Raw genomic sequence first — 13,736 nt, 5'->3', positions numbered from 1 at the left:
AAAATGTGAAATATATAGAAATCACAAATAATAGTGCAAACCAAATCACACAACTAAATACAACCACCACCAAATAAGTGCATATTAATAGTGCAAAAAAAACAAATCAATAAATAGAGAATCTCAATATAGACCATTCAGAAAAGTCCATATAAACATGATCCTCAGTAAATGAAGTAATGAGATCCTCCTTCATATGCAATGTGGTATTCAGTGCTCAAAAACACCCCATCAAAATGCACACTCACCATGTGCTAGTAATTAACCAGCATGTCAGTATATATCCAGCATTCACCAAACAGACTTCAAAGGACGATCCTCATGTGTTGGTAATTACTCAGCATACTACTGTGTATCCAGCATATCACCAAACAAACTCCAGAGAAGATCCTCTCATATCCAGATTAGCACATGTGGGTAAAGGAAATACTCGCCATAGTGCAGTATCATCCAACAAAATTTATTGCCAAACAAACCCCCCTTAAAATCACACTCACAATGAGCAAATAAAAACAAGGCGTTTTGTTATATCAGAGCTCCAGTCTCTGCATCCTGTGTCTCACCAGCCAGCCCTCATTCAAGATGGTAGTAGTGCGATCACGTGATCCGGACACGTGCATCAGCATGAGTAGTGATGTCACAGGAAGGCCACACCCGAACGCGTTTCGTCCAATGACTTCTTCCGAGGGAATGTGATGTTGTTACATAAATGAAAGAAAAACTGTAAATGGTGCATTGTGTAGTAATCGGCGCATCACCCTCTTCCCTTCATATTGCACACCAGTGGCTGTGGCATAATGTGGTCTGCTGGTGTGAACGAGCCTTTATTGTCACAATGGCAAGCTCTGTTCCACAGTATGTATAGTTTACTTATCTTGAGCATCCATTTGTTAATATGCTGCCCCTTGCAGGCAGTGTTCTGTCCTGTTGGACTACAGAGCACCTCCCTATGTCTCATGGAAATGAGGAGATGGTCCAGCAGGAGAGAACTGGGCATGGCCAAAAACACTGCTTAGAATTTTACTCCAGCAATGACAGTGTTGTCAGCTCACTGCAGAAAGTTAGGGGCTCACTGGATTTTTGGAAGATCGCTAGGTATTTTTTTTGTACTTGCTGCTTTTTAACAAGATAAAATATGAGGAAATGTGCTTGTCATGCAGAGATGTACCTATTTTTTCTTTTTTTTTAAATTTTGCCCAGAAATACACTTTTATTCTTTTCTTTGTAGTAGACGATGTTTTTAAAGTTTTCTGACTTATCGATAAAGTAGACAATGGTTTGTTTCTCAGTGTTTAGTGGAAGACTTGGTACTTCCTTTTGGTTGCCCTCGACATCCTTTCTGGTGACATTACATAGGATATCTACATAAATACATATACTGTACACATAGATTCTACAAACACTCTTCTCTTCTAAGCTGCCGAGATGCGAGAATCACATGGAAAGGTTCCTGATCTTTTTCTGAGCAGTCGCTCCGTGATGCAGAACGTGTTTTCTCCAGTGAAAGCCAGAAAAGTGTTGTGTACATTTGATGTGAATTATTTATTTTCAGCTGTTGCTCGCAGCTGCTTTACACGGGGTCACTAGGGACAAGTGAAGTAAACATTGTGCTTGTAAAGAGAACATGTGCCTGTATTCCTCTCAGACAGCTCTATGTACGATACATAGACGGGACCCTGTTCATTAGTGTCCGGCTGGGCAGTAAATTGAATGACGTCTTAGGTGAAGTCTGTTCCATGCATAAAACACTTTCAAATTTACATCTGTATTTCAGAAGACTACAAGATTCTCCTATCACCATATCTTAGTTCCCATTCACATCTGTGCACCATGGTAACATGCGAGATATCGTGTGCGTTCACCTAGCGCCCAAAAACATGTTAGCATTTTAGGTGTGCAGAAGTGCCATTTATTCTTAACTACTTGCCCTCCGGAAGGTTTTACCCCCTTCATGAAAAGCTTTTTTTTTTTTTTTGCTATTTGGCGCTGTGCTACTTTAACTGACAATTGTGCAGTCATGCAACACTGTACCCAAATTACATTTAGATTATTTTTTTTCACACAAATATTGCTTTCTTTTGGTGGTATTTGATCACTGGTATTTTTATTTTTTATTGTATAGACAAAAAAAGACCAAAAATGTTGGAAAAAAACAATATTTTTTTATTTTCTGCAATAAAACATATTCATTAAAAAAAAAAAATTCTTCATAAAGGTTGTCCAAAATGTATTCTGCTACATATTATTGGTAAGTGTATATTAATTTGTTTGGATGAAAGTTATAGTGTCTACAAACTATGGGATATATACTGGAATTTTTTTTTTTTTTTTAACTACTAATGGAGGTAATCAGCGACTTATAGCAGGACTATGATAGTACGGCGGGCAATCTGACACTTTGTGGGAACTGACTATCTGACATTACCAGTGACACTAATACAGTGATTAGTGCTAATAATATACACGTTCAATGTACTATCCTAGATTGTAAGCTCCAAGGATCAGGGCCCTCCTTTCCCTCTTGTATTGAACTGTATTGTTGCTGTATTGTCTCCCATTATATTGTAAAGCGCTGAGCAAACTGTTGGCGCTTTATAAGTCCTGTATAATAATAATAATAACACTGGCTGGGAAGGGATAACATCTAAGGGCAATCAAAGGGTTAACTGTGTGCCTAACAGTGCTTGGTGTGTTTACTGTGTGCTGAGGGAAACAAAAAATGGCACATCCCCGCTGTCAGGACAGAGCTCTGTGCTGTTTACAATTATAGAGCTCTGTCCTGTCATCTGCTTTGTCGATCGGTGGGTCCCGGCCATCAATCATTGGCCAGGATCCACTAATCGACTTGTGCTGTAACTAATCACAGCACAGCCGGGGTGGGGGGCGTGCGCGGCCCCCTACCCAGAAGAGTTGGATCACATATCCGATACGTGATCCAGCGGAGAGAAGCCGCTTTGCCGCCATACTTGTAAGTGAGGTGGTCGGCAAGCAGTTAATGGCACCTTCGCACACCTTGCTATGGAATGAGCATTTTAGGCGTCACCACGGCAAATAGTATCGTGGACGCTCCCCTGCCTAGCTGTGCATGTGTTGTCAGAGGAGATGCGATCTACCAAACAGCTTCCTAAGATTGACGGGTTGATTGCAATGGAACCCTGTGAACCTTGGTTGAGAGCAGGGGCGGACTGACAACTCATGGGGCCCCCGGGCAATAGGGGATCATGGGGCCCCTGTGTCCTTGCCCAAACTCAAAAAAGCCTATGAAAAAGATACAAGGGGCATCTCATAGGGCACCCTACTGACCCTGGGCCCTCGGGCAGTTCCCGAGTTTCCAAATGGTCAGTCCGCCCCTGGTTGAGAGAGCCTGCTATAGACAGTAAATGTGAGGGTTTTGCTTCCTATGCATATGTCTAAACTTGTTCCATCGGGTTTACATAAACTTTTACTATTTTTTTTTTTTTTTCTCAAAAGGCTGTATTTGCAAAGCATTTCGATTAGTAAATGAAAAGAAGCCTCTGATTGGTTGGTGAGGTGAATGGACACGTACTGTGAGAGGAGGCATACTTTGTAAGGTACTCTAGATACAGACACAGAAATAGGGCTCATGTACACTGCAGCTGATAAACTCACATTTAGGAGCTGTTCAGCGTTTTTTTCAGCTGCCCCTGAACTCTCCCTAATGTTTTCCTATGTCCATGTACACATCTTCATTTATAGGCAGTTGAGTTGACAGTTGTTTCTTTGAACGCAGAAAACTTGCGTTCAGGAGTAGATTTTATCAGCGTTTCAAACGCAAAATGCTTGTAAACGCGGCTAACCGCGTTTATAGGCTTTTGCTGTTGAAATTTTTTTTTAACTCTTCCATTTCCAGATGCTGTCCAGAGCCTTTTTTTATCTTGAAAAATGCATGCAAAGTATTTTCCCGGTACTCAAATGGACCTGGAACACCATAATTTGAGGTTTTGCATTAAAAAAATATGTTAGACACTGCTGCAATAATATCTGCACAGAAATGAACCGGAACACATCCAAAAAAAAGACAGCTAATCTCAACACATACTGCTCTCTCTACTTCTGCTCTATTTCTCTCAAAATGTCTGAAATAGTTAATTTTTTACTGTTTTTCAGTGCTTTCTGGGCATTTTGGAAGGTCTTCTGAGGTTATCTTAAAAAACGCTTCTAAACGCAAACGCGCATAAACGCGGTATGCAAACGCAGCTAAACAGACGTTTATTTAACCTACATTTTCCAGCAGTCAGTTTCCATCGTTCAGAAGTGTCCCGTGTATATGGGGCCATAGTGTAAAAATGTCAACTTGGCAAGGCCTTTCCAATGACATGCTGGAGTCCCTCGGGTTTCGTGAATGGAGAGGGTGAAGTGACAAGGTGGTTTTCAAGCTGACTCCAGCCTTCATACTGTTCAATGAAGGAAAGGCTAGTGGGAAGCGTGTATGGGTCCTTCAAAGGGAACCTATCACAAAAGAACATGTTCACCCCTGGTGCACAGAAGTGCCAACCCTGCTGTGTGTCCACAAAGCATTCTTCAACACTCAGAAGAATAATCTGATGTAGCCATTGTATATCTTGGCTAGAATGGATGCTTCCTTAGGTCTCTTTAACTCTTGTGGTGGAATGCTGTGCCCTCTGAAGAGCAGTCCTCTTGCTTTTCAGAGGACCTTTGACAGGAGTCAAGGAGGTGTTATTCAAAATAAGTAACTTAATAACAGCTTACCAGTCATCCGGAATGTTGGTTGCATTAGTTTTCTTCTTTCAAGCTCTTTTTTTCCACCTGGTGATTCTGCCAGTAACACACTTCCAGTCCTTAGATGACAAAACTTACCCTTCTGTATCAGGACAACAGAAACAAGATAAGGCACTACGGAACACCCTGCCCCTCTTGTTGTCCATAATGTAGAGGGACATGGTATTGTAGTAATCAGAGAAGAGAGTAATTGATAAATGTCAGCACAGGCAGAGAGCGCAGGTCGTTATCAGCTCACAAGATGTAACAAAATACTTTCAATACGTTTAACCACCTCCCACCCGCCATATAGTAATATGACGGGCGCAAGGTGGTTCTCTCGTTCTGGGAGGACGTCATATGACGTCCTCCCATTCTCACTGCGCATGTGCGGCTCAGGCAGCGCGGTGATCGGCGGTGCGCTGTGTCCCTCGGACACAGCGGATCACCGATCACAGAAAGAGCTGAAGATGTGGGCTCTGTCATGTGATCAGCTGTGTCCAATCACAGCTGATCACATGTAAACACGGAAATGCCAGTTATCGGCATTTCTCTCCTCTCGAGCTGTCACGCTGACAGAGGAGAGGAGAGTCGGTAATCGGCTTTCCGCGGAGGGGACATGTACACTGATGATCAGTGTGCCCTGATGATCAGTGTAGCCCCAGCAGTTCCACCTGTCAGTGTCCATCAGTGCCTTATGTCAGTGCTCATCAGTGCCTCGTGCAAGTGCCACATATCAGTGCACACCAGTGCCACATATCAGTGCACATCAGTGCCCATCTGAGCTGCCTTTCAGTGTCACCTATCAATGCCAATCAGTGCCACCTATCAGTGCCACCTCAGTGCCAGTCAGTGCTGCCTATCAGTGCGCATCAGTGGCGCCTATCAGTGCCAGTCAGTGCTGCCTATCAGTGCCATTTATCTGTGCCATGTATCAGTGCTGCCTTTCAGTGCCAATCAGTAATGCCTGTCAATGCCCATCAGTGCCACATGCCAGTGCCTCCTCATCAGTGCCCATCAGTGCCACCTTTCAGTGTCCACAAGTGCCCATCAGTGCACCCTCATTAGCGCACATCAGTGAAGGAGAAAAATCACTTATTTACAAAATTTTAACAAAAACTAAGAAAAAACATTTTTTATTCAAAATTTTCAGTGCTTTTTGGTTTGTTTAAGAAAAAATAAAAAACCCAGAGGTGATTAAATACCACCAAAAGAAAGCTCTATCTGTCACACAAAAATTATAAAAATTTCATATGGGTACAGTGTTGTTTGACCGAGCAATTGTCATTCAAAGTGCGACAGCGCTGTAAGCTGTAAATTGGCCTGGGCAGGAAGGGGTTATAAGTGCCCTGTAGGCTAGTGGTTAAAGTGGTTGTAAACCTAGGACATGAAATATGAACAAAGCATATCCTTCTATAATGTGCACTTGTCTCAGTTAAGAGCATTAGGTGTTATTTCTGTGGTCTGCTTCATTCCTCTGCTATCGGCATGAATCACTTCTGACAAGTTTTCCTGACACCAAGAGCTAAAATGGTGACAGGGGAGGGACTTCCAGCAGACTGACATCCTCAGCTCTGTCCTGAGAGCTCTGTGGCGAGGGGTATGTCTCTTCCCTCCAATCAGCTCTCAGAACTCCTGTCACTGAGCTCTGCAGAGTTTAACTTCAGCTTTCGGCCCCCTTTTTTCTGAAATTTCAGACAAGCATTATAAATGTATTACTCGGAACAGATGTAGTGAGGAGAATACTACAGATAAACAGGTACAACTTATGTAGGAGGATTTGTTTCATCTCTGTGTTCCACCTGAGGCCAGTCACTTCGCTGGGTATATGTAAGGATTTACAACCACTTTAACAGATCAAAAGGGGGCAAATAAAAGAAGTTCTTTGTTCGGGTCCTGTTTACATACACTTTAATTGTGTAACATACGATACAAGCACCTCAACAAACACGACTGAGCAGAACACTATAGGAAATTGCCGTGTTTGTGCAAACCACTGCCTTTAATTTGCCTTCAGAGCACTTTTCAACTAGCACAGTTCCATTCATACAAATACTTCTGTGTTTGTAAACCTGTGTTACTTTAATAGCTCCAGATCAGTAGACCACTGTCTGGATTTCCCTCTCATCTAGAAAACTCTTTATCTTCGCAGAATCCTGCCATTCCAATGCAGAAACTACAGGACATCCAAAGAGCTATGGAGCTCCTGACCGCCTGCCAGGGACCCGCAAAGAACCTCGATGAGGCAAGCAAACGTAAATACCAGTTTTGGGATACACAGCCTGTACCGAAACTTAGTAAGTAGGCACCGGGAAATGTCATCTCTTCTGTGTTGTGTCTGCCCATACATATTCATGGTTTTGGTTGGATTCACTGTCATCCAGAAAAAACATTGAAGAAGGAAAAAAACATTTCGAGAGATTAGGGGAGCAAAAGGCAATATCAAGTGGGAAGAGTTGTATGTGTCTCCAACACCCACTTCTCGCACTCTGTACCCTGTGCAGGTATTCATAACAAGCCGTACTATAATGCAGTGTTCACATTGCTCAGTGCCTGTCAGTCTGTTTATCACTCTCCCTCGGTGAAATTGGAATGATAGTTTTCAGACTTTATTTATATTTCAAAATGCTATGTACATTGTTCGTGTTGTTTTTATAAAACAGTACATGTGACCTTTTCCAAACATTCACTGCAGGTGAAACTTCTTGGTCTGTATTGCAGGTGTTTATGCAGTGAATATTTGATGAAAGTCACAGTAACTGCTTTAAAACATTCTCTTTTTATTTATATATATATATATATATATATATATATATATATATATATATATAATGTTGTACATATATGGTGCTGTGAAAAAGTATTTGCCCCCTTCCGTTTTTTTGTTTGTTTTTTTTTTTTTTTTTTTTTTGGGGGGGGGGTTTTTTTGCATATTTGCCACAAATGATTCAGATCACCAAAACGAACTTTAATATTAGGCGAAGATAACTTGATCAAATACAAAATGCAGTTTTTAAATGATGTTAATTTGTTAAGGGAGAAAAGCTGTCCACACCTGCCTGGCCCTATGTGAAAAAGTAATTACCAGTTATTGCAAATTCTTGATTGCAGTTGTTGCTGCCAAGGGTGGAACACGCAGTTGTTAGGTTTAGGGGGCAATTACTTTTTCACATAGGGCCGGTCATGTTTGGTTGTATTTACTCAGGTCATCTTTGTGTAGTATTAAAATTTGATGATCTGAATCTTTTAAGATTTTATTTAAAAAAAAAAAAAAAAAGAAGGGGCAAATACTTATTTTTCCCCCAGCACTGGTGTGTGTGTATATGTATGCGTGTGTGTGTATATGTGTACATATATATATATATATCTGTGTATATATATATATATATGTGTATGTATATATATATGTGTATGTATATATATATCTGTATGTATATATATATGTATGTGTGTATGTATATATATATAGCAAATGCTTACTGTATGGATGTGAAAATACATAAAAGTATAAATGTACAGGGAGTCATATAGCAAATCTGTTGCACACACAAACCAGCACATGTGGTTTTCAGACCACTGTCATAGCTGCCCTGACAGGGACCTGTTGGATTAAAGAAAAGGGCTCCATTCAACCCTCCATGTCTTGCATCTGAATTAGTGCCCCGCAGCACTACCTGTCTTCAAATCCACAAAGAGAAAGTTTGGGGAGGTTGTGTTTGTGTTAGCAGCAGTTACTATATTTCCGAATGAATGACAGGCTTCCCTATCCACTTGAACGGGGAATGCAGCAAGGGTGCTAATTTTTTCCTGTAGCATGATGCAAAGCTTTGCGACAGCGACATGTGAATACCCCAGTCTTCTGCATTTGCAACTGGGGGTGTGTAGCCTTAGGACCTCACATTTTTAGGGCCCCCCTCTCCAACTGCATGCCTAAATGAGCCCTGACAACCACTGCTCTTCTTGGAAGGCTTGCCTCAAAATGTTGGAGTGTCTGTGGAAATTTTGTGCCTATTTAGGCATAAACAATAATTGTGAGTTCAGGTACCTGGCAATTGATCCCTAAGGTGGGTTGAGGTGAGGGCTCTGTGTAGGTCACTTGGGTTCCTCCAAGCCAAACTCCCCAAACCATGTCTTTATGGAGCTGGCTTTGTGCTCATTAATTTGGATGAGTGTCTATATATTTTTGGCCATATCGTTTAACTGGTTTCTTGGATACAGATAACAAGCCTATATCTTTTTTTGTTTTTGTTTTCATTTTATTATTGTGTATTTATTGGGTAGTAGTGTCATTCTCTGGAGCATCTTTTTCTTTGCCATGTGATGTGTGGCATGAAGATGCTTTTCTTCACAGCCTCTGTGCCAAAATTAGATCCTCTCCGGGTTCTTTGAAAATGAAGGAAAATCGTTTCTGTTTTTGTCTGTTTTTTTTCCTTTGTCCTCCGAGACAACATGAGAGCAAATTGCATGCTAATTGGGTATGTGGTAACCTTACATAAGGGCAAGGTCACTAAGAAGGTTAGGCAGAGCACATGAAAGGAGGGATCCCCTCCTATGGGCTGCACTGTACAACATCTTGCTGTACCCATTTATTATATTACTGTTCTTCAGATAGTTATTTTTTTAAATGTCAGCGTGTTATTAGACTAATATAAGCCTGGAGGGTGAGGCAATCAGGAGATTCACACCAAAGCTAAAATGCCAGTGTTTGAGTGCAACTGAATTTTTGGTTTTATTTTTTTTATTTGTGAATTATTCTTTGTTGATTTGAAGATGCACATTGATGCTACAAAAGTTAAAAGGAACTATCATTTAGTTCTGAAATACGCCACTGTGTAATGGGCAGTGCTAGCTTTGGATAAGAGCATTGCTATGAAAAATTATTATCCACTAGGGAGGTTGGGGACGTGGTTCCTATGATAATGGATCTGAAGGATCGCTGTTCAATTATATACCAGATGTTGTTTGTTATATCTGCACATTCACACCTGAGATACTTTATGCACTAAAAATGTCACTTTATTTCTTTACTTCCGTTTTAGATGAAATTATAACCTGTCATGGTCCTATTGAACCTGATAAGGACAACATTCGTCAAGAGCCATACTCGCTGCCTCAGGGCTTTATGTGGGACACTCTGGATCTGAGTAATGCAGAGGTGGTAAGTCATCCAACATCTTGCTTTTAGAAATTCTTTCTGGGTCTTGGCATTACCACCTGGCAAGTACCCATAGCTTCTCTTTCATTCTTATCACTTATGAACTGTGTGAAGACATTTCCTGATCCTCCAGCCTAGCCCTATGAGTTGCAGAAAAGAAAATCGCACGATTGAATGTGTTGATAGGGGAATCCTTCTTGCGGAGCTATTATGTTCTCCTGGCAGTGGGTGGGGTTGTACTGGAGCTGCCCCTGCTGGGAGAACACGTATGCTAAAGATCCGACAGGCCAGTTATACCCAAGTCGATTGATGAATCGACTTGGGTACAATCCGCCTGCACATAGATGGATTTAATCTTGGCCGGTCCCTGTTGAACTGGCTAAGATTCGATCCATCTTTGGCTGGCTTTTGTTAGTTCTCCAAGCGTCACTTGCTAAATTGCTAAATCTCTTTTGCTCTGAGATATCCATTACATAAAGACCAATAATTTACATGACCGCTCTGAATTTCTGACAAGATCAAGTTGTTTTTTTAGGTTATCCAACAGATATAACAAATCGCTTTCAAAGGCATATTAAACAAACCAAAAAGGGATTGGGTAAAAGATGTTCATTGGTAGGCCTCATGCAAACAGCACATTTTGCAAACTCTCCTTAAGCCTAGGTTCACACTACAGCGGTTGCGGAAATCCCATGTGATTCGCACAGATACCGCATCGCATTCCTGTACAAATCACATGCGATTTGTATGCGGTGCGATTAGAGCCATACATTTTGTATGGCTCTATTCGCACCGCACCCGCACCGAAAAGGTAAAGGACCCTTTTTTGGTCCGCACTAGAATCAGATCGCATGGGTATTCACACCTATGCGATCCGATTCTGCACATTGCACCGTGTTTTGCAGACTAATGTGGGGGGTGTCGTTAACTTAACATACACACCAGCATCGGTCCGTTGGAACAGGATGCGATTCTGATGCGGTGCAGAATTCGCACTGAAAACGCTGTGAATTCCGCGCCGCATCAGTGTGAATAAAGGCTGAAGCCTTTCCTCCTGGCAGCAGCGTTTTGGCAGAAAAAACACCTGACGTTTGTAAAAGTGTGTAACGTTTTCAGACTCTTTTACAGGCATCAAGCACTTGGGTGTTAATTTAATTTGCCAGAATGATAATTTATTCTGGTACTTGAAATGAATTAACGCTCAATCACTAAACGCGCCTAGCATTAACATGCGTTCAGGTGCATTTACATGCCTTTACTTCTGCCGAAACTCTGCTGCTTCTGGACGCACTGGCAGTGACTTTAAACGCTCCTGCCATTAAACGCTGCTAAAAGTCTGTGTGCATGGACACATTGCTAACATGCAGGGGAGTTTAGAGGCAGGAAACAAACGCCAAATGCACCTAGAAGCAGCTACAAAAACGCCCAGTGTGCTTGAAGCATTACACTGCAATTAGCATAGTTTTGGTAAATAAACGATGTGACTCACCAAACCTCCCTGTGATGCGATTTTTCTGCATCAGTGTCCTTTTTATTTTGTGGGCAAAATCTCATAATTGAGGCTTAGTTTAGCAGTAGGGAAAGCCTTCGCCCTCTACGTTTCTCGTCTTCCTGCTGTCATGTGCATACCTTTTGCTGTGCTGTATGGCATCTTTGATGTGAAGATTTCTGTGGACTTTTTTTTTTTTCAACCAGAGGATTTGACAAGCTGTGTTTATATGAATTTACAGTAAATGGTACAGAGCTGCATTCATTTGTGTTTTTATATCTGTCTGAAGTTCAGCATTAAACATCTCACCTTGTATTCTTTTCTCTTCTCTTCTGGTGTTTCCGCTCATTAGCTAAAAGAACTGTACACTTTACTGAATGAAAATTATGTGGAAGATGATGATAACATGTTCAGATTTGATTATTCACCAGAGTTCTTACAATGGTGAGTATGAAAACTGTCATCCCTTAGGATTTATTCTATTTCATGTATAGGAGCAAGACCAGAAAGACTCCTCCTTACTCTGTTGGGAAAAAAAGCTGTTTAGTTGTTCCACTTTTAAGTGAACATGTTCTCAAACTGTGCACACTAAAATACTTTCATATTCTGTAGAAGCAGCAAAAACACTTTAAAACTGAACGTTTTTATAAAAAAAATACCCTGCTGTGCACCCTCCCTGCACTGCAAGAGTTACCTGCTTGTCAAGTCTCGGGACAGAAGAATAAGCTGTAATACTTGCCTTATTCCTCACTCCAGCAGGCTTCCAACACTCTCCTCTTCTCTCTTACACTCCAGGTTGTGGGGTGCCCTCACTGTTTTCACATACAGTGCAGGACTGTTGGTTCTGTATTGAACGTGGTGATGGCAGAGCAGCAATAGAGACATTTTGGGACTGGTCCCACAGCATAGTGAAAGCCTGCCAAAGTGATCAATGAGTTAATTATTAAAGCTTATTTCTCTACTCCAGACATAACGAGCAGATACACTTGCTGTTTGTGTTGGTTGAGGGTGGTAGTTACACAGAGGTATAGTTCAGGGCTTGAAAAAGCCGCTCGCGGTGAGGACAGATGAAGCATGGATCGACTGCACCTGCGCTCCAAGCCTCATTGTGATGCTGAGTTCCGGTTTACAACTTCCGGTTTCCAGCTTCTGCGGCACCGCCGCCGAGGGGACAGGTGCAGGAGAGGTCCGCTCTCCTCCGCTGAGAGGAGACACCCTCTCCACCGCTGCGGGGGACTCGGGGGGGACAGTAAGTACTGTATACAACATGTCCTATCACTATAACGGAGTATTGGGGAGCTGGGCTATACATTACTGAGTAATGTATAGCCCAGCTCCCCTGTACTCCATTATAGTGATGACATGTATACAGTAATGATTACTGTATAATGTCATATCACTATAATGGAGTACAGGGGAGCTGGGCTATACATTACTGTATACATGTCATATCACTATAATGGAGTACAGGGGAAGGGGGATATACATTACTGTATACATGTCATATCACTATAATGGAGTACAGGGGAGCTGGGATATACATTACTGTATACATGTCATATCACTATAATGGAGTACAGGGGAGGGGGGATATACATTACTGTATACATGTCATATCACTATAATGGAGTACAGGGGAGGGGGGATATACATTACTGTATACATGTCATCACTATAATGGAGTACAGGGGAGGGGGGATATACATTACTGTATACATGTCATATCACTATAATGGAGTACAGGGGAGGGGGGATATACATTACTGTATACCTGTCATATCACTATAATGGAGGACAGGGGAGGGGGGATATACATTACTGTATACATGTCATATCACTATAATGGAGTACAGGGGAGGGGGATATACATTACTGTATACATATCATATCACTATAATGGAGTACAGGGGAGCTGGGATATACATTACTGTATACATATCATATCACTATAATGGAGTACAGGGGAGGGGGGATATACATTGCTGTGTACAGTTTTATATTTTGGACTTATTCTAAAGAAAAATTTAATTTCATAAGCTTTAAGGGGGTGTGGTTGGGGGCAGGCCAGGGGTGGGGTGGGGGCTGGACCTGGGCAAGGTTGGGTGGGGCAACTGGTGGAGAGTAAGTTTTGTGACCCGCTAGTAGGTCTGGACTCGAAATTTTAACCCCTGGTATAGTTTATACAAAGATTCCAGAGTTCCACTTCAAAACAAGCCCTCCTACACCTCTGTAGGTATAAGCATTGTGGAGAAATTCATCTTCATTGTTGTGTCAGGATACTTAATTGTTTACACAAATACTGCAGGCAAATTATTCTGATCCAGCACTTATCTTCCCTACATAGATTAAAGC

At 41.7% G+C, this 13,736-nt stretch overlaps 1 protein-coding gene across 1 annotated transcript in view; it reads left to right on the top strand.

The window, feature by feature from the left end:
* Positions 1-13,736, top strand: part of NMT2 (N-myristoyltransferase 2) — a 98,439-nt gene that overhangs the window by 46,247 nt on the left and 38,456 nt on the right. Inside the window, exons 3-5 of the mRNA XM_089666308.1 lie at positions 6,893-7,037; positions 9,780-9,898; positions 11,737-11,828. Coding sequence (XP_089522434.1) covers positions 6,893-7,037; positions 9,780-9,898; positions 11,737-11,828 — 356 coding nt within the window. The remainder of the gene's footprint in view (positions 1-6,892; positions 7,038-9,779; positions 9,899-11,736; positions 11,829-13,736) is intronic.

This window comes from Staurois parvus, unplaced genomic scaffold (assembly GCF_062004578.1).
Source record: "Staurois parvus isolate SC_StPar_1 unplaced genomic scaffold, SC_StPar_1.0 ptg000051l, whole genome shotgun sequence".
In the NCBI taxonomy this organism is placed as follows: domain Eukaryota; kingdom Metazoa; phylum Chordata; class Amphibia; order Anura; family Ranidae; genus Staurois; species Staurois parvus.
This window is presented reverse-complemented; position numbering and strand designations above follow the sequence as displayed.